Below are 22,858 nucleotides of genomic sequence, written 5' to 3'. Positions count from 1 at the left end.
GGGTGGAGAAATGGTTTTTTTACCGAATTCAAACTTACTATACAAAGCAAATTCAACTATTGGAGATTACCATGGGCAAATGAATTCCACGATCTTCGAAAAGTGGGCAGAAGAAAAACTGATTCCAAACCTTCCTTAAAATGCTGTTGTTATAATTAATAACGCTTCATATCACTCTATTTGATTAAACAAAGTTCCAAATTGGTCTAATAAAAAGCAAGTTCTTATGGATTGGCTCTCTGCAAATAACATTTCTCATTCCCTAGATATGCGAAAAATTGAATTGCTTAATTTAGTCAAAAGAAACTCGCCCACAACTAAACTATTTAAATTTGACACGATGCTCAAAGTGCATGGATTTCTAGCTTTGAGGCTACCATCATATCATTGCGATATTAATGCTATTGAGTGTTTGGGCAGAAGTGAAAAGTTTCATTCGCCATCACAATGTAACTGGGGATATTGACATGTCGAAACTTTTTAAGCTTTCAGAACAGGCAATTGAAAGTATTACAGTTCAAAACTGGGGGAAATATTGCTCTCATTTCACCTCATTGGAAAATATGTATTGGGATAGAGACGGAATTATCGAAGAATTATGCGAACATTTGGTGATCAGTTTAAGTGAAAGTGATGGCGATTCGGACACCACTTCAGATGACTCTGAAGATTAAACGATTTTGACAATGGTATTTTTTCCAACATTTTTTTTGCATGAGTTTGTTAAAAGAGTCACAACAAGTCATAAATAATTAATCAGTTTAGGACATTAAAGTGTCTCAGTTCTCTCAACTGTAAGTTTAGAATATCTAAGTTCATTTTAAATCATTTCTGTTTTTCTGTATAATTATTTTTATTTTATAGAAAACTTTCTTAAAAATAAACTTACTTACATTTTTGTTTTATGCTATACCTTTTTTAATTTTGTTAACACTACGTACATTTTTCCAACTGTTATACAAGCAAAATAGTTACACTTTAAAAACAGCAATGTTCATAAAAGAAAAGCTAAATTTTCCGACCTGTAATAATAAACAAACTCATCCGAGAAGACAGACTGATTACCTTATTATCGGAATGGATTCTCCTTTTTCTGACACGCGCAGAAGTGTTGAGGGACCTCTAATCGGTGGGCGAACTATAACAACTCAGACTCTTTGATTTTTAAAATCTTGATTTTTTTCCAGGAAATCTGTTGAATTTTTTATGTAGGATCTTGAATGTCCAGTGAGAGCACTGAACGAACGAGACAAGAACTTTTGCAATTCGGTAAGTAGGAGAATCAGTGCAATTCCCAATTAGTCATACTGGATAGCCTTCTTTATGGATTTTTGGGAGACCATATAGACGCTCATAATATTCGTTTTGAAGTTGCGACTTCGTTATTTAAAAGCAAATTACCTCCACGCAATTTATCAAATGCTGAAATCAAAGGTCTGACTTCTTTAAGAAGAGATAATAATATATCTATTTCTAGGGCCGATAAAGGAAAAGCTATTGTAATCATGAATAAGACGGACTATGAGACCAAAGTATCCAGTCTTTTAGAAGACAAATCTACCTACAAAGAGATCATGCATAATCCTACAAATTCACAGATTAAACAATTAAATAAATTACTTGATGAGATCATCAGTTGAGACCCAAATTATGTGGATAAATTACGCACCTACTTTGGTAGATCTCCTCGTCTATATGGTCTCCTGAAAATCCATAAAGAAGGCTATCCAGTACGACTAATCGTGAATTGCTTTGATTCTCCTACTTACCGAATTGCAAAAGTCTTGTCTTATTCTTTAAGTGCTCTCACTGGACATTCAAGATCCTACATAAAAAATTCAACAGATTTCTTGGAAAAAATCAAGGATTTAAAAATCAAAGAGTCTGAGTTGTTAGTCAGTTTTGACATTGTATCTCTGTTTACCAATATCCCATTAGCCGACACAGTCAATTTATTATATGAAGATTACGCTCCAGATATCGCAAAAATTTTCAAATTTGTTATCCATTCAGGTTACTTTAGTTGAAAAAACAAGTTCTACAAACAAGTTGAAGGTACTGCCATGGGTAGTCCTTTGTCTCCACCTTTGGCTAACTATTTTTTGAAACAATTCAAAGAGACTATGTTTTCATCCATTCACCACAACCATCTCTTTGGTATCTTTTTGTCGATGATGTTTTTGCCATTTGGTCACATACTGAAGATGAGCTTTCTTAAATAGCCTTCATCCTCGTATCCAATTCACCATGGAAAAGGAAAATTCTGATACTTTATCATTTTTGGACATCCTGCTTACTCGAACTTCTTCTGGTACCTTATCTACAAGCAGCTTTCAACAGCCCACATTTACTGGCAGATACATTCATAGAAAGTCTACTAACATCTCAAAAATTTGGCATTCTTAAATCTCTAATTAATAGGGCACATAAAGTTTGCTCTTCTCCAGAAATCTTACAACAAGAACTTTCCATCATTAAAAAGTTAATGGTATCTAATAATTACCAGCCTAATCAAATCCAACAGATAATTGAATCTTATGTCCAATACCTAAGGTTTCTTCAACAGTTTGCAGAGTTCCAATCCCCTACATTCCAGGAATCTCAGAACCTATAGGTAGAATTTTAAAAAGTACCAATTGATTCCCACTTATATTCCTATCAACAAAATTTCTTCCTTATTGCCTTCTACAAAAGATAAACTGTTATCTCTGTCTTTGGCTTGCATTTACAAAATTCCTTGTGGATGAAATGTTTCTTATTTTGGACAAACTGGCTGTTCTGTGGGAAAAAGAATTAAAGAACATCAATATTATATTGATTGCAAGAAACCTCAGAAGTCTGGTCTAGCACAACACAGTATTACCACTACCCATAATATCCAGTGGGATAAAGCTATTCTACTTCAGAGATGCAGGTTCAAATATGAACACCTCTTTAAAGAAAATTGTGAAGCTTTTTTACACCAACCAAATTTAAATCGAAAGGATTGCCTCTCTCTCTCGAAGATCTGGGAGACTTTTATTTTATGTAATCATTAAAAAACTAATTATCTTAAATATTAATTATTTATTAATTTCTTTCATTTCCTAGCTTGCGACAACGTTGTATTTTAATAGGTGATCCACCGAATATTCATTACTTGTATTCTTTTCCTATCTGTTTGTAACACAAGATGTACTATTATTTTTAGTACGAAATATCTACTTTATTTATAAAGTTATTACTCTTGACTTACGTGTTGTTTTTATTAATTACTCTTTTAAATTATGTTTTTATTTATTTATTTAGTTTATAAATAAAATGAAATAGTAGGCTTGCTATATATACTTGAATGGAAACTAATAGGAGTAATATGTCTCCAGGTTCAGAAAATTATTAGTTAAAAACTAAAATGAATATTTTTTTTTTCATTTTATCTAACTACTTCAATATTAAGCTCCCAATAATGAATCTTTGGACTATAGTTGCTTCAAATTATATTACTGGAATTTAATGAGAACAACTGTATTATGATATCATTGGCCTACCTTTGACCTTCCAAATATTGGCCTACCAAATTTGACTCTAAACAGGACAAAAATAACTCACTAAGCTTACAATTAATATATTCTCTATTCTGAAAATGTGTATATGGAAGTTATTTTCAAATTTGAAGTAATTTGCTCAAATAATCAGTATAATTAAGGTTAGAATATCTAAGGTGAACTCTGTACACTATTCAAGACATGGGTTTTAAATACTAATGTGTGGATGATGTCCAGTATTTTGGGGATGTCAATGTTTGCATAAAGAGAAGTGGCATCCAAGGAAGAAAGAACATTGTTACGGCATAAAGGGATATCCATATGAAATGGTCATGTGTGTTTTTAATCATAAACCTGGAGGGTTGTGGTAATGGTTTTAATAGATTGGTAACAACTTTTGATAGAGCATCATGATATTTTTATAAGATATTGTGGGGCATACAGGAACGTCTTCTTTGTGAATCTTTATGTCATAAAAGATGGTAGGTGTGTGTTTAAGTCTGAGGTCAAAGTTTCTTGATGATAAATTTGAATTTTAATTTTCTTCATAAGATTAGGATTAGAAAAAAAAAAAAAAAAAAAAATCAGCTAACTCCTTTTTATTCCCGTATATACGGGAGTAGGCGAGGCCATTTAGCCCTATCTAACTTTTGGAGACTGAGTGGGCAGTTCAATCTCCACTGGTACCCAATCAGAGACAGATGGCCCAAGGCTATCACTAATTAAGCGGTACGCAGTGAAGAGAGACGGCTCAAATGTGCCGCCATCTCGTGGTCTCTAACCCTAACACAATATATTTAATGTCTGAAATAATGTGGGTTCTACGGTCGATTTTCTTGAGTTTACAGGACGAAAAACCCGAGTTTCCGGGAGGAAAAACCTGCTTGCCCGTGCCAGAGATCGACTAACTTGGGAACCGGTCGAAAAAAGGCTTAGAAAAATTTCCTCTAGTCGCCGACTAGACTCGAAACCAAGACTTCCTTCGTGCGGCCTAGCGCGGTGGTGTGCAAACGCCACATCCACTGAGCTACACAGATTAGGATTAGATCAATGTCAAATTTTTGATATCTATTTCAATCATTAATGGTATTAATTATTTTCTTTCTGTAGTCTAATTTGTCAATAAGCACCAAAATATATACACAAATTAAACTAGATTAAACTTGCCAAGAAAATATATTTTTAAAAGAAGTTATTAGAGTGTTTTATAATAAATTTAGTTTAATCCTTTATCCAAGTGTGAGCAAACAAAGTTTGTGCCTGAAAGTATCTTCAGGACTGGGGTAAGGTAGTACAACACCAGGAAACTCGTTGCAAAGGTGGAGCAAGCTAACATCACTCCTATCTCAGTATCTCCCAAAATGCAAAACGCATTTCCTTGCAGATATGTATAATGTTATGCATTAAGGGAAGGGCCACTACCCAGACTAGTTTCGACCTTTATTGATAAATTAATATACAGTTGGTTGTTGCTTTAGGCCAGGGAATCCATAGATGATTTGGAAGATATGCATTGCCAAATTAGTACAATGAATACAGGATTGAAGTCCCCCATAATACAAGTGATTATTATGGGGGACTTCAACTATGGAGATATAGACTGCAAGAGAGCAGTCTATATCTCCATAGTTGAAGTCCCATAGTAGAAAGAAAGATCATGTGGCAGGAAGGAAATAGAATTTATACACTTACTAAGAGATAATTACATGAGGCAGCATGTGATGGAGGGAGCTAGGGCTGGGAGAGTATTGGACATCATCATAGGATAAGAAGAGCTATTCATAACCAAGGTGACAACGTAGCCTCCGATTTATGAAAGTGACCATATAATCTTGACTTGGGAGATTGTAAAACATCAGGAATATTGTGTCAAGAAGAGGTATGTGTATATATATATATATATTTGGAACTACAATGCAGGTGATTATGATAAGTTTAGGAAGAATCTTGAATCTATGATGTGGCATAAAACACTGCTGGGTAAGGATGTTGGTAGTGCATGGGATATTGTTATTATTATTCAGGCCTCCATGTAGTCAAAAGACTCATCGTGAGAGGTCCTTCCTAAGAAACACAAAGTCTATCAAGACTCATCGAGGGGAGTCCCCCCCCCCAAATAAACACAAAGCCTATCATACCACTCCTTGAACTCATTGACCGTTCTCGCTCTCACCACTCCATCTGGCAATGCATTCCACTGTTCAACCACCCTCCATGCAAAGAAACCACTTCTCACCCTCTTGCTCACAGTTTCCTTTCATAACTTCCAGCGATGGCCTCTTGTCATCACTCCTTCTTGCTGTTCAACCAAGCGAAAGAACTCCCCAGTGTCAACCCTTTAACCACCTCTCAACAGTTTAAAAGTCTCAATCATATCACCTCTACTTCTTCCATCCACCAAACTCTGCAGTCCACACTCACTCGGCTGATCCTCATAACTATCATTGTACAGTCCTGAAACCATCTTTGTTATCTGCCTTTGTACCCTTTCCACAGTTAATTTATCCCCTTCAAATCCTGGGGACGAAATCTGAGAACAATAGTCCAAGTGTGGTCTGATCAGGGTGTTATACAACAGAATGATAACTGTTTTATCTCTGCAGGTCAGTGTCCCTCTCATTATTGCATCAATCCTCTGTGTTACCTTCACCACCTTTGCAATATGTTCCCTAAATTTCAGGTTTCTACTAATCATCAAACCCAGATCTCTTGTGTCTCCTACTTCCTCCAGTTTAACTCCTCCCATACAGTATGCAGCGTTCCATTGATGTGTCCCAAACCTCAAGACCTTACATTTTGCTGCATTAAACTGACACCCCCATTCATTTACCAATCTATCTAGCTTATTCAAATCCTTTTGCAGGGCTGCCGCATCTGCACTATTACTAATAATCCTTCCCAACTTTGCATCATCTGCAAACAACTGAACATCCCCCTGCAATCCACTGACAATGTCATTGATATAAAGGTTAAACAATATAGGTCCCAGCACTGAGCCCTGTGGGACCCCACTTGTAACCCTCTGCTTCCCTGAAACTTCCCCACCATGCACAACTCTCTGATACCTATCGGACAGCCAATCCTGAATCCAGTTGACCAATCTGACATCGAGACCCATGTGCTGCAACTTAAATATCAGCTTATCATGTGGCACCCTGTCAAATGCCTTCGCTAAGTCTAAGAAAATAGCAGTATATGCCTTTCCCTCATCTAATGTTCTTGTAACCTGATCATAAAAGGCTAGCATATTGCTAAAACATGAGTGCCCCTTCACAAATCCATGTTGACTCTCACAGATAACATTACCCTCATCTGCCCAGTGTTGTATACGGTCCTTCACTACTTTCTCCAAGATCTTACTAACTACTGATGACACACAAACTGGTCTATAATTAGACACTTCCAGTCTGCTACTGCCCTTATGCAATCTTACCTTTATTGACCTTTTTCGACCTTTATTGAGGTCTCTTCAGTGGGAGCCAGGCCCATGGTATCCCAAGTTGAGATACCATGCTTCTGCTTGGTATCTCAGCTTGGGCCTGGCTCCCACTGAAGAAACCTCAATAAAGGTCGAAACTAGTCTGGGTAGTGGCCTTTCCCTTAATGCAGAACATTAGACATATCCACAAGGAGATGTGTTTTGCATTATAGGAGATACTGAGACAGGAGTGTTGGTAGCTTGCTTCACCTTTGCAACGAGTTGCACTGGTGTTGTACCACCTTACCCCAGTCCTGAAGATACTTTCAGGCGCAAACTTTGTTTGCTCACACTTGGATAAAGGATTAAACTAAATTTATTATACTCTAACCAAGTGAAAAATATACTTTCAACAAACTTTCAATAAACTTTCAACAGTAAACATCCTTGTCTAACTCCTTTTCCAACTTGAAGCCAGTCAGTCAATCCAACATCTGTTCTTACTGTGGCTTCTTGCTCCTTATACAAGTTGACTATCTACCTGATAGTGTGTTGAGGAAAACCCATTCTTTTCATTACTACCCACAGTTTCACATGCTCAACACAGTCAAAAGCTTTAGAGTAGTCTAAGAAACACATTACCAGAGAGAGTCTGAATTCTTTATATTTTTCTATGATCTGTCTAAGGCAAAGGATCTGATCTCTGGTGCCCCTACCTTTCCTAAAACCTGCTTGTTCCTTGGGCATCTCTGCCTCAACTTTGGCCTCAATCCTATTTAGCATGATCTTTAATAAAATTTTGCTTGCCTGAGATATCAAACTAATAGTTCTATAATTCTTGCATGCCTTCATATCACCTTTATTGTGTAGTGGTATGAAAACTGACTTCTTCCAGTCTCTAGGCCATGATCCTGTCTCCCATATCCTTGTAATGATTCTATGAAACACTCTTATCTCTCCATCCCCTATGGCCTTAATTAACTCTGCTGGGATTTCATCTGCACCTGGGGCCTTATTGCTGTTGAGCTGCTTAACTGCGCTTTCAACTTCATGCCTAAGTTGAGCATTTTCCAAATCAAAATTTTCTTGGTGGGAGAACTCCACATTTTCTTTATCCACTCTGCTGTAGTTCCTCACAGTATTCTTTCCATCTGTTTTTGATTTCCAACTCTTCTGTTAGTAATGATCCATTCCTGTCTTTGATGACATTCAATTTAGGCTTGAACTTGTGCTTTAAGTCACGAACTAAAAAACATCCTTTTATAATTATGCCCTCTCATCTGGAACTCTATTTCTTCACATTTATTAGTATAGAACTTTTCCTTATCCTGCTTGATGGCTCTTTTGATTTCTCTATGTAATCTCTTGTATTCTTCAGTCCCTGTGTCTCTTTGTTTTTCCAACCGCCTTCTTTTGATTAGTTCCCATGTTGAATCTGATATCCATGGGTCTCTTGGTTTTCTTATTGGGCTGAGATATGTCTTCGATGTATCCTGAATTATCATCTTGACTCCTTCCCAAAGCATTTCTGGTGAGATTTCCTCATTGGTCTCCAAAAAAATCATCCAGCTGAGTTGATGTTTCTTCTGTGAATCCACTAGGAATTACTCTAACATCCAATCTAGTGGAATGTGCCTGCCCTGGAAGCAGGGCAGGCACATTCCTGGTCCCCACCCTCTGAACTCCTGGATCTTTAGCAACACCCCACTAAATATCCTGTCTTGCCCACCTCTACCTCACACCATATGCTTTCAAAATCATTAGTGTCACTGCCTTCCAAAGTCTCCACTCTTAGAGGACATAGGTCGTCACTTATCATACACAGTACTCCACCGCCACGCTTTCCCTTCCTATCCTGCCGAAAAATGCTGTACCCAGCGACTTCTATTCCTGTTATTATATCCCCTTCTGTCAATCAAGGCTCAGTGATCCCAATAATTTTTGGCCAGGCTGATGCTATCTGTGCCACCAATTCCTTTCCCTTATTCTGGATTCTCCTGGCATTAGTATATAGCACATAAATGCCGTTGTTTCTGTGCCCAGCATTATCTCCTCTAGACTCCACTGAGCTCAGTGTCACCTGATGTCGTCCCCCTTTTCCCAAGTACCCATTCCCACAAGAGGCCACCCCTGTTACCATCCTCCCTGATTCACACTGACTTTCTCAGAACAGCAATCTCTCCAGATGCCTACGTCCTTCCTCATTCAAATGTAAGTGGTCTCTTGCATACAATTCCTCTCTGTCCTCAAACGCACTCCAAGCATCCACATATTCCAGTCCTCTCTTATCAGATGTGTTCTCTTATCAGTATTGAGGTGACAAAATCAGATGTAATAGTCGAGATACTGAGTGATCACTTTTCAAAAGTCTATCACCCAAGTGAGGATATCTCTGTAAATGTAGCAATAACTAATGTGAGAATTGAAGCTAAGAAATCAGAGGTATTTAATTTATTGAAAAATTTAATTGCAAACACTGTAGGTTTAGATGGAATATCAGCTCGGGTGTTGCGTGAACGTGCAAAGGAATTGCACAATCCCTCTTCTTGGATATTTAACTTAAGTTTGAACTCTGGTATGGTCCCTAGGGAGTGGAAGTTAGGCAAAGTGTTTCCTTTGCATAAGGGTGACTCTGAAACTACGGTAGTTAATTACAGACCAATCACCATCTCAGGAGTGGTGGTAAGAGTATTGGAAAAGTCGGTTAAAGACAAAATTCAAGAATAAGTAGATCAGGATACTCTATAGAGGCCAACATGGATTTGTTAAAGGTAGATCCTGCCTTAGCAATCTATTAACTTTTCATAATAGAATGACATCTGATTTGGACAAAGGAACTGGCTACATAGTGGTACTTCTGGATTTTGCTAAGGCTTTTCACGGGATACCCCCATGGAACACTGTTATGTAAATTGGAGCAAATGGGAATAGATATTAAATCGGTGATATGGATAGGAGAATGGCTCAGGGGGAGATACCAGAAGGCAGTGTATTGAGGAGCCGAGTCCTGGATGAGGCAAGTGACCAGTGGTGTGCCTCAGGGCTCTGTGCTTGGGCCATTTTTGTTTAATTTGTATATAAATGATATAGGAAATGGCTTAAAGGGAGATATTTAGTTGTTTACTGATGATGCAAAGTTGGGTAGCGCAATAAAAAATCAAGCTGATGTTGAAAGTTTGCAGGATGGTTTAAATAAGCTGGTGAAATGGGCAAAAGGTGATAGATGTCGGTTCAGTGTGGAAAAGTGTAAAGTAATGCATTTTGGGATTAAAAGATTACCAGCTGTGTACTACATTGATGGAACAGTACTCCAAGAGATTGATGAGGCTAGGGACTTAGGGGTGTTGGTAGATAGGGAGATGACGTTCAGGGAACACATTGCTAAGGTGTCCAAGATTGCACATAGAATTACTTGGTTGCTGAGGAACACACTTACATCCAGAAATAAAGAGGTTATTATTCCCCTTTATAAAGCGTTGATACTTCCACATTTGGATTACTGTGCTCAGGTCTGGTCACCTGGATTCCTTGGAGATGAGGAAGCTGTGGAGAGGGTTCAGAGAAGAGTGACTAATTTGGTGAGTGATGTAAAAAATGCTCCCTACATTGATAGATTGAGAACTTGTGGATTACAGAGGTTGGTCGATAGGCGGAAAAGAGGGATATGATAGAAACATTTAAATTACTGAAAGGGTTTTATAGGATTGATGCAGGGGAAATGTTTCAGCTGTGTGATAGTGATGGAAGAACAAGAGGTCATCCCTGGAAATTAAGGAAAAGTGTGATTAACAAGGGTGTGAGAACGAGGTTTTTTTTGCCTGGAGAGTGGTGAATGAGTGGAATGCAATATCTGACTCAGTTGTGAGCTCTTCGTCTGTAAATGAATTCAAGAAGAGATATGACAAATAGTGTTTTGCTAGTTTGGGTCTCCCGCGATGAGTCTACTGATTCCATAGAAATATCCGTAATAATAATAATATCCTGCAGGATGATTTAAATAAATTGGCATTGTGAGCAAAGGATAATGATTGTCATTTAATGTTGCAAAATGTAAGGTTATGTGCTTCGGGTTGAAAAGATTGCATATGGTGTATCTTATTGATTGTATTGGATTGCAGGACATTGATGAGGCTAGATCCATTGGAATAATCGTGGACAGAGAGTAGAAGTTCATGGAGCATATTGCAAAAGTTGGTAAATTATCTAGAAGGATTACTTGGATGTTAAAAAACATGGTAATAAATAAGTACGGAAACAGTCCGAAAGTACGGAAACAAAGAAGGATGAATGAGAGGGAATGTGAGAAGAGGGGGTCGAGAGTTAGAAAGATTTAATGATAGAGAGAATGTGTCGCGAGGTTCGGAAAGTGAATTAGATTGGATGAGGCAAGAAATGAAATGGATGCGGAATGAAATTAAGAGAATTCAGGTCAAAACTATTAAAATAAATCATGATGGCATGAAAGAGTTAACGAAAGATGAGCGAGTGGCGTTGTATGGCGACTCCATTATTAAAGGTGTGCTAGAGGATAAAATGCACAAAGTATGTTTTCCAGGCGGTAAAATAAGTAGAGTGATTGAGGCATTGGATATGAGGCGGGAGCGAGCAAAAGAGTTAATTGTATTAATTGGTACAAATGATTTGAGAGAGAACAAAGAGCATGTCAAAATGAATGTCAAGAGACTGCTTGGAAAGATAAAAGAGAATAGTGTGACAGGAAGGGTGGTCAGTGTGTTGCCTAGGTATGATTGTGGTGAAATGAGGCGGAGAGCAAGGATTATGAATGGTATTCTGGCTGAAATGTGTGAGGAGATGGGTGTACAGTTTGTTAATGTGTGGAATGAGTTTGAGGGACGAAGTGAGCTGTATGGGAGCGATGGACTGCATTTGAGTGGTTATGGTGTGAGTCGCTTGGAGAGACTGCTGCTGGAAGGTAGAGAAGTGAATAGAGAAAATGAATCAGATCGAGAGGGGAGTGATGTGGAAGAGCAGGAGAGTAAGACAGGAGAGATTGAAGAAGTGGAAATGAATGGAGAGGTGAGTGGTATGAGTATAGAAAATGAGAGAATGGGTGTGCAAGAGGAGCAGGGAAACGGGGAGGCCCAGGGTGGACAGGGATACACAGCGTGAGAAAGGTGGATGCTCCAAGAGGAGGTGAGAGCATGTGTAGGCAGGAAAGTAATGGGATGACCAGGGATCAAGAGGAAACAGATGTTGTTGCAAAGGGTTCTAAAATGAAGAAGCAGAAAGAGAAATGGCCCCAGTCCAGCATGGAGAGATCACATCGAGTGAATGGTATCAGTGGAACTAGCTGTAGATCCAGAAATGAGTTGTTGTGTTTGTATACCAATGCTAGAAGCATAAGAAACAAGGCGGATGAAATGGTTGCACTAATTGTGTCTGTGTACCCAGAGATTGTTGGAATAAGTGAGACATGGTTAGATGAAGACGACATCCTGACAGGAATAGAGATGGAAAGGTATGATGTGTTTCGTGAGGATAGAAGGGATAAAAAGGGAGGGGGAGTGCTATTGATGATAGAGAAAGAGTTATGTCCATACAAGGTAGAGATGCAAGAGGGAAATGGGGCCAGTGGTTTTGAGGCAATATGGTGTGAGATAGAGGTGAATAGAATCAAATACTTGGTGGGATGTTGTTATAGACCTGGTAATGTGGATGGTGGTGATAGTGAAATGTATAGTCAAATAAGCCAAGCAAATAAGAAAAGGGTGATCATTATGGGTGATTTTAATTATGGCAATATAGACTGGATTGAAGAGATAGCGACTGGAAGTAAAGAAAATGAGTTTCTTGAGTTTTTGAGGGATAACTACCTCAGACAGTATGTAACAGAGGGCACACGAGGATTCGGGGTCTTGGATTTGGTCATCTCATCAGAGGATATAATTATAAATGAGGTGTCAATATCATCCACCAATTGGTGAGAGTGACTATGAGGTGATTACCTGGGTGGTTGCCAGCAGTGTGAGGACCTCTTTGAGAACAGGGTATATGTGGAACTACAAGGGGGAGTGATTATGAAGAGCTCAGGAGACAGTTTGCGGGTGTAGCATGGAATGAGGAGTTAGATGGAAAAGACATCAGTGCAGCTTGGCGAATTTTCAAAAACTATGTAGTAGATGCAATGCTTAGATGTATTCCAAGGGTGAGAAGGTTAAATAAGGTAGGAGTGAAATGGATGAATAAAGAGATTAAGCATGCGATACAGAGAAAAAGGGCATTATGGAGGCAGGGTAAGAGAAGTGGAAACAACCAATTCCATGAGGACTACAAAGACCAGGCAAGGCAGGTGACTTGGTTGGTGAGAGTAGCTAAAGAGAGGTATGAACAGCAGTTAGCTAATGAAGCCAAAAAGAATCCTAGGGAGTTCTTTCGATATGTAGCCAGCAAAAGAAAGAATGATTATGGAAGGATGACATTGATTGGAGGAAATGGTATAAAGACAGCTGTTGCAGAATGTGTTGTGGAGATACTTAATGAGCAATTCATAAAGATCTTTCAATCTTGTGAATGTGACTTCATGGAGAGATAAGAGCAGTTGATGATGGGGAGGAGAGACTGACTGTAAGTGAGCAAGAGGTGTTTGGGGAGTTGAGTAAACTAGATGTAAATAAGGCTGTGGGACTTGATAATATATCACCACGTATTCTGAAGGAGTGTGCCAGAGAGTTGACACCTGCCTTGACATATTTTTTTAATACGAGTCTTGCACTTGGTCAAGTTCCTAAAGAGTGGAAGGAGGGCAAGATTGTGCCACTTCATAAAGGAGGTGATCGAACTCAAGCATCAAACTATAGGCCTATCTGTGTGTCAGGTGTTGTGGTTAAGTTGTTGGAGAAGCTTGTGAGAACTAGGATCCAGAGTTGGGTTGACAACAATGGTATAATCTTTGATGGACAGCATGGATTTGCTAAAGGGAGGTCATGTTTTAGTAATCTACTTACTTATTACAATAAAGTGACTGCTTCCTTGGACAGAGGAGAAGAATACACAGTAATATACTTGGATTTCGCAAAGGCTTTTGATAGAGTACCTCATGATAAGTTGACAGTCAAACTAGAGCAGATGGGGTTGGATATTAGATTAGTGCATTGGATTGGAGACTGGCTATCTGATAGGTATCAACAAGTTGTGTATGGGGGTGCAATATCCAGGAAAAGGAAAGTCACTAGTGGAGTGCCTCAGGGGTCTGTTTTAGGGCCATTACTATTTAACTTATATATTAATGATATTGGTGAAGATTTGGATGGAGATATTCAGTTGTTTGCAGATGATGCAAAGTTGGGACGAACCATAAAGAGTAGTGAAGATGTTGTGGCCTTGCAAGAAGACTTGAATAAATTGAGTGATTGGGCAAGCAAATGGGGATGTGAGTTCAATGTTGCAAAATGTAAAGTTTTAAAATTTGGAAAACAAAGATGGGATGCAGAATTTATGCTTGGTGAGAATATATTGTTGGAAGTAGAGGAAATAAGAGATCTGGGGGTGATAGTGGATAAGGATCTAAAATTTAGGGGACACATCGCCAAAATTGTGAAGACAACACAAAGACTTCTGGGAATGATGCGGAGGACACTGACATGTAGAAGTAGGGAGATACTTGTTCCAATGTATAAGGCTTTGATTAGGCCACACTTGGACTATTGTGCCCAGATTTGGTCACCAGGTTTTCAGAAGGATGAAGAGATGTTGGAAAGGGTCCAAAGGCGACTGACTAACGTAGTTTCTGACCTCTGGAATGTTGAGTATGAGGAAAGATTGAAAAGATGTAATTTGCAGAGTCTCGTGGAGAGAAGGAAGAGGGGAGATATGATAGAGACCTACAAGTTGGTAAGGGGTTGTTATAGGATCAATGGTGGAGAAGTTCTACAGAGAATAGTGGGAGATCAGGGGAGAACCAGAGGTCATCCCTGGAAACTGTATAAGGAGGGTGTGAGTAAGGGAGTGAGAGGCAGGTTTTTTTCGTGCAGAGTTGTGAGCGATTGGAATGCCTTGCCTGAGAGCGTGGTGTCTGCAAGTAGTTTGAATGTGTTTAAGACACGGTATGATGAGATGTGTGTGTAAGATAAAAGGACCTCCTAGATGAGTCTTTGACTCCTGAGGTCTTGTTTAATAATAATAATAATAATAATAATAATAATAATAAAGATAAGGACGTTATTATCCCTCTTGATAAAGCTATGATTCAGCCACATCTTTACTACTGTGCATAAATTTGGTCACCTGGGTTTCTTGCAGACCAGGAGGTGGTAGAGAAGATTCAGATGCGAGTGACCAATATGGTGACAGGTCTGTGGAATACGTGGGTGACATAGTTTAGTTGATAGGCAGAAAAGAGGAGACATGATAGTAACTTTTAAGATATTTAAGGAGTTTTATAAAATTGATGCAAGGGAGATTTTTCCATATATAACAAATGGTCAGAGAACTAGGGGCCATCCATGGAAATTGTATAAGAATGTGGTTAGTAGGGATGTGAGGACCAGACTTTTTGTGTAGAGAGTGTGAGTGGAATGAATTCCTAGAATTGGTTGTGAATTTCCTGACAGTGAATGAATTCAAGGAGAGGTATGGCAGGATTTGTGTGTAGAATGGCTAATTTGGATCTTCCATGATGACTCTACGCACTCCATGGAGATCCCGTAAAATAATAATAATAATAAAAATCAATAGTGGCCAATTCAGCTGTGCATATTTGTAGAAAATATTGAAAATATTTGTAGAAGAGGCACAAGGCAGAAACTGAAATCTGTGAGAGAGAGAGAGAGAGAGAGATTGAAGTGGGTATGTGAGAAACAGATCATTAATTAGCTGGATTGCTCTCTTCTGAATAGAATTGAGCAATCTTAGAGAGGAAGGGTTTGGATGCACCACCCCAAATCTTAGAGTGATATTCTTGCTTTTTGGATTTGGGTTTTGCATACAGTTAGCAGCTGTGAAGGTGTGTGAGGTAGTGTATGGTGAGAAAAAGTACACCAAGTTATTATTATTACACCCTCCATGGAGTTGACACTCATCGTGGGAGGTTCATTCAACTGACAACATATTTATCATATAGAATCTTAAAATCCTTAACACTTCTTATGTTAACAACACATTCTGGTAATGCATTCTATTCACTGACAATTCTCCACGAAAAAATCTACTCCTCACACCCTTCTTCACCACACTTTTACATAACTTCCAGCAATGACCTCTGGTTTTCTTCCCCTCTCACCTTCTACTCTTTTTATAATCCCCTCTGGATTAATCTGATAAAATCCTCTCACTAACTTAAATGTCTCTATCATATCACCTCTCTTCCTCCTATCTACCAAACTCAGTAATCCACATTTCCTCAACCTCTCTCCATAGCCAGCATTCCAAAGTCCTCACATTGTCTTAGTCACTTGTTTCTGGACCCTCTCCAATGTCTCCACATCACACTGAAAGCCAGATGACCAGATTTGAGCACAATAGTTTAAGTGTGGTCTGACCAGTAACCACTAGCTTAACCACTTCCTTATCCTTGCATGTTAGAGTATTTCTTATCATAGCATCACTACAATGTGCCCTCTAAACTTCAGTCTGCTGCCAACCATCACTCCCAAATCTCTAATCTCATCCACTTCCTGCAATACGGTGCCATCAATATAGTACACAGCTTTATATTTCTGCATTCCAAAATGCAACATCTTGCACTTATTGATGTTATTGTTTTGTTTTTTAATATTATTGTTTTTTGTCAGCTACAAAAGCTATAGTTGAAATGTTGTTGTGCCAGGAAACATCAGAGGTGCAGTTCAGTCCAAGGAAATAAATCTGACTCTTTTTGGATATCTCAGGTATTACTAAAGGTAAGGAGGTTGGGATTTGAGCTGTTTCTTGTGAGAAGTCAAACAGAACTGAATTTTGGTGGCATTGAAGTTTACAAGGTTATCCTTGACCTACTGGGATATAGCTAAGATAGTTGGTGAAATAGCTGAAAGGATTACGTGAATGTTGAAAAATGCACCAACAAATAATGATGGATTGATTATTATCCCCATTTAGCTGTGATTTGGCTGCATCTTGACTATTGTGCACAGATTTGGTCAGCAAGGTTTTATTTGGGATTAGGCTGTGGTGGAGAGGATTTAGGGATGAGTGACTAAGCTGGTGACAGGTCTGTGGAATTCACCCTATGAGGATAGGTTGAAGGTATGTAGTTTGCAAAGTTTAGTTGATAGGTGGAAAAAGAGGGTCATGATAAAACTTATAATTTATTAAAGGGGTTCTACACAATTTGGTTTAAAGTGGATGACAAACAATATTAAAATGATTTGTGATGAGTGCTATGGAAGAGATATAAGGAGACAGGTGAAGAGCAGATGCATGAAGAATATAAGACACAGACCAGGAGAGTGACTAGTATGGTAAGGAAGAAGAAACTGGAATATGAGAAGAGATTGGCCCTAATATCCAAAGAAAATCCTAGGGAATTTTTTAGCTATGTGGCAAGTAGGAAGAAAAATGATTGTGGAAGAATGACATTGTGGGATAAAAATGGGAATAGAGTGACTGATGCAGAAGACACAGTGGAATTGTTCAATGAACACTTTATTGGTGTATTTCATCCTGGAGGAGTAAATTTTAATACTAGAGGGATAGTGCAGGTTCGTGGTTTAGAGGTGCAGGATGAGAGTGTGTTCCAAATACTGAGTACTCTGGATGTCAGTAAAGCTGTGGGACTGGATGGCATTTCACCATGAATTTTGAGAGAATGTGCTAGGGACTGACAGTGCCTTTGACCTGGCTTTTCAATGAAAGTCTGGCTACTGGCAAGATGCCCATGGAAGGAAGGTAAGATAGTGCATTGCATAAGGGCAGTAGCAGACTGGAAGTGTCTAATTATAGGCCAGTTTGTGTGTCATCAGTAGTTGTTAAGATCTTAGAGAAATTAGTTAGGGACTGTATACAACATTGGGCAGATGAGGGGGTAATGTTAACTGTGAGAGTCAACATGGATTTGTGAAGGGGTGCTCTTATTTTAGTAATATGCTAGCCTTTTATAATAAAGTTACAAAATCATTAGACAAGGGAAAGGCATATACTGTCATTTTCTTGGATTTAGCGAAGGAATTTGAGAGGATGCCACATGATAAGCTGATATATAAGTTAGCCTGGTTGGTTGAGCGGTTAGCGTATCCGCTCTCCAGCCAAAAGGCTGCAGGTTCGAATCCCGCCATGGGCATGGATGTTTGTGATTGTCTCTGAAAATACTAGTGGTGGTTGGAGGTAGATGGCGTTGGTGTAGTTGCAGTCTGGATGTCAGATTATTCAACTGGATTCAGATTGGCTGTCTGATAGGTATCAGAGAGTTGTGTATGGTGGAGCAATATCAAAGAGGCAGAAGGTTACAAGTGGGGTTCCACAGGGCTCAGTATGGGACCTATATTGTTTAACCTTTATATCAATGACATTGTCTGTAGATTACAAGGGGATATTTGGTTGTTTGGGGATGATGCGAAGCTGGGAAAGGTTATTAGTAATAGTGCAGATGTGGTAGCCCTGCAAGAGGATTTGAATAAGCTAGATAGATAGGCAAATGAATGGGGGTATCAGTTTAATGCAGCAAAATGTAAGGTCTTGAGGTTTGGGACACATCAATGGAATGCTGCATACTCTATGGGAGGAGTTAGTAGGAGAAGTAGGAGAGACAAGAGATCTGGGTTTGATGATTGATAGAAACCTGAAATTTGGGGAACATATGGCAAAGGTGGTGAAGGTAACACAGAGGATTGCTGCAATAATGAGAAGGACACTGACCTGCAGAGATAAAACAGTTATCATTCCGTTATATAAGACCCTGATCAGACCACACTTGGACTATTGTTCTCAGATTTGGTCCCCACGATTTGAAGGGGATAAATTAACTGTGGAAAAGGTACAAAGGCAGATAACAAAGATGGTTTCAAGACTGTACAATGTTAGTTATGAGGATCGGCTGAGGGAATGTGGACTGCAGAGTTTGATGGATAGAAGAAGGAGAGGTGATATCATTGAGACTTTTAAACTGTTAAGAGGTGGTTACAGTGTTGACAATGGGGAGTTCTTTTGCTTGGTTGAACAGCGGGAAGGAAAGATGATAAGAGGCCATCCCTGGAAGTTAGAGGGCAAGAGGGTGAGGAGTGGTTTCTTTGCATGGAGGATGGTTGAACTATGGAATGCATTGCCTGATAGATTGGTGAGAACGAGAATGGACAATGAGTTTAAGGAGTGGCATGATGGACTTTGTGTTCCTAGGAGTGACCTCCCACAATGAGTCTTGATAGACTTGTTTCCTAGGAAGGACCTCTCACAATGAATTTTACGACTCCTTGGATGCCTTAATAATAATAGTAATAATAATGAGATTGACACAAAGGAGATTTTTTTAATGCATGACAAATAGAGAGAGAGAAGTAGGGGTCACCCATTGAAATTGTATAAGATTGTAGTTAGTAAATGTGTGAATGCTCTAGATTTTTTTGCATGGAGAGTGGTGAATGAGTGGATTTAATTGCCAGAATTAGTTGTGCGTGTCTTAAATGAATGAATTTAAGAGGAGCTGTAATGGTTTTGTGTGTATAAATGTTAGTGAGGGTTTCTCACGATGAGTCTCTGGACTCCATGGAGATACTTGTATGATAACAATAAGAATAACATGAGAGACTTTAATTTTAATTTTTTTTCCACCACAAGAAATTACATTATTTCTGGATATGTAACTTGCCATAGTGCTATGGTAAAGTAGCTTTTTCAGTATGTATACTCCTGAGGATGACTGATATAAAGAATAAAATGTAGATTGTAATTTTAATTTCACTTAAAAATGATTGTTTGATCAATCATAATGCATGCTGCTCACTCCCTATTGATTTCCTTTGAAAGAAAGTACCTTCACTTTAAGATTAAACTTCTTATACATTATAAGACAACCCTTGCTGTACATGGTATTCTCGTTGTATACAGGTCTACACATTTGTAGTGCAATTGCACAAAACTGTGCCATCTGTGTAACGGTGCAATTTTGTCTTTCCATTCTTTTGGGATTCTTCCTATTGAAAGACACTGGAAAAAAGAAAAAAAAAACATGCAAGGATATAGTTCAACTTATTTCACCACCTCTACTGAAAAATGAAAAAAACAAAATATCACACCTAACTGCCCTAATCAGCACCTCATCTTTAGGCTCTGGTTCATTTATTTCTATCTCCTGTGGTTTTCTCTGGCAGCATCACTGACTCTCAAATCTGATTTCATGATTTGTGTTATGTTTGAAATCATTTGTACCCAATACTACTCTCAAGTCACCTATATCTGTGCTTCATTTCATGACCATTCTCAGTCATATTCCCAAGCAGGAATTCCTGTGCATGTAAATCCTGTCTAGCAGATTTTGAGTCATTGAATGAATCAACATTGAAGTATTTTTGTGTACTATTTTATCTTCATCCTATTACAACATGTAGTTATTACTTATGCTTTCAATCCTGTTACTCGTACTTCATCTGCATTCTTATTCCTCCTCTCATCGTGCTTTTATTTAGAAGTCATTTAGAAGTCTTCCAGTCTTTTATTTATAAGACTAGATTTCATTTGCCTCCCACTCTCATTCCTTCTCTCCTTTCATTCATATTCTTGTTACTTGTATGTTCATTCTGAAGATTCGTATATATGCCACTCATTTCTTTTTATGCTTCTAATCCCTCTATCAATTCTCTCTAAGTGAAACATATCCATTCATATGATATTGTAATTCATATAGTAATAGCTAAAAAAAGTAAAATATTTTATTAATTTCTTTCAAAACAGCATGTCATTGAATGGAACTGTTTATTTCAGAAATTACAAGAAACGATTACAACAACTGAATGCTATTAGAATTCTTCAGAGGAACTGTGCAGCTTATTTAAAGTTGAGAAATTGGTCATGGTGGAGATTATATACCAAGGTAGGAAAATTTTTGTTGATTTAGTTTTATGTTTCAATTACAAGTAAAAATTAGTGATTATTATTTTTTTAAAAGTTGAATTAAAAATAGCTTTTCACTGTTTTCTCTGACTGTTTTCATGTACTTACCTGTGTGTGTGTGTGTATTGTGATCATGCTAATTAAACATAATTCAACTTATATACCTACTCAAGAGCTGTGAATAATTATTATTATTATTTATTACATTGAAGTATCACTATAATAAACTACTGAAAAGTTTTTGACCAAAGCCTCATGACTACTAAAATAAACTTGCCATAGCAAATTAAGAACTAAAATTACTTTATTTTTCATCTTGTAAGACACACCGTTGTATTGGATGCATCGCATTTTTCATGTCAAATTTTTGGAAAAAAACATTATTTGCAGCATAACACACAAAGTTTAAACAAAAGTATATTTTTGTAACCTTTGGAGTCAACCGTCTTGTTGAAGGGAACATCAAAAGTCAGAGGCACTTCATCCATATTAGCTAGCTGAGAAAATTCAAAATTGACTTGTTTTCTAGCATTTATGATGAATCTGTGAATCTCAATAATTTTATTTTTTAGAATTCGTCTGGAATTTTTTCTGATATTTTCATTTTTGTATGCGTGCGTGAATCATTTCTTTTCATAAATCTAAAAGCACCATGATGATGACCCTGTAAAATTATTATTATTATTATTATGTGACACCTCCAGGGAGTCCAAAGCCTCATCGAGGAAGAGTCGATGATATTTTTTTCTGTTGACAATAATTTTGCTCGTTGAATAATCATTTTTTGTAGATACGCATCAACTCAATCTTCTTTGACTCATTATCCAAATTTTGAATTCATTTTCAATTTCTGGCCATTTTGTTGGTTCTGCAGAGTTCTGGTGTTTAGAATTTGCTTCTATTAATTACTGCTCTTGTTTCCTCCAAGTTCCATACCATTTTTTCTGTAGGCAGAGGCCCAAAGTGCTGCTCTGCTTCCCTATTGTCATTCTTTTTTGCCTACTCAATCACACTACACTTAAACACAATTGTATAGCTATTGCTGTCCTTCATAGAGTCTAATGGTTATAAAGAAAATTTAAATATGATAATGTATTGATGACTAGTTTGAATGTGTGACCATTAACGACCATGCAACTATTCAAACTGCTCACATATTACTGACAAGCACTGATGCACCGGTTTATAAGACACATTCAACTTATAGGATGCATCCTAATTTTCAGATAAATTTGAGGTACAAATAAGCACATCTTATAAGGTGAAAAATATGGTAACTACTCCAGTGGTCTCTACTAGTTCACTTAAGTGAAATTTGACTGTATTGTGTATCTTCATGGAGTCATCACAAGATGACCACATTTCACACAATGCCTGTCATACCTCTCTTTACTCACTTGTGACTGAAGTACTTGAAACCACATTTAGCAAATCACTGCACTCATTCACCACTCAAGAAAATGCTACTTATGCCATTACTAACAACACTTTCACATAAATTATAGGAGTACACACCTTGTCCTTTCCTCGCTTGTCACATGTTAAAAATTTTTTTTCATATCATATAAAATCCCTTTAGTAACTTCTATATTTCTATTCTCTTCTTCATGTATCAATCAAATTTTAAAACCCACAAACCTTAGGTGTTTCCTCATGAAAGTATTTTATATTATATTAAAAGTATGTTATCACTCTCTTTTGGATCCTATCCATCATTTTCAAAGAAACTAAATCTCTGCACAGGTCTACTATCATATCAAAGTCTTATAAAGAGTGATAACTTCTTTATCCCTGCAATGCTGATTCTATTAAAAAGAAGAAAATAAAGTGATTAATGTTACTCCCCTTCTTTCTTTGCTTGTTTCTAAGGAGGGATATGGATATAAGAAACAGATGGAGAATATACTTTGATGGGCTTTTG

General features: G+C 37.8%; 1 protein-coding gene across 1 annotated transcript in view; it reads left to right on the top strand.

The window, feature by feature from the left end:
• The window catches only part of LOC150097089 (myosin-14-like), a 1,147,103-nt gene that overhangs the window by 587,131 nt on the left and 537,114 nt on the right, over positions 1–22,858 (top strand). The window contains exon 19 of the mRNA XM_090407039.1: positions 20,809–20,917. Within this exon, the coding sequence (XP_090263165.1) occupies positions 20,809–20,917 (109 nt within the window). The remainder of the gene's footprint in view (positions 1–20,808; positions 20,918–22,858) is intronic.

Source organism: Typopeltis vanoorti, chromosome 17, assembly GCF_054136105.1.
Source record: "Typopeltis vanoorti isolate ZY-2024b chromosome 17, IOZ_Tvanoo_1.0, whole genome shotgun sequence".
Taxonomy (NCBI): Eukaryota; Metazoa; Arthropoda; class Arachnida; order Uropygi; family Thelyphonidae; genus Typopeltis; species Typopeltis vanoorti.
The sequence above is the reverse complement of the archived record's forward strand: the minus strand, read 5'-3'. Positions and strand labels throughout refer to the sequence as shown.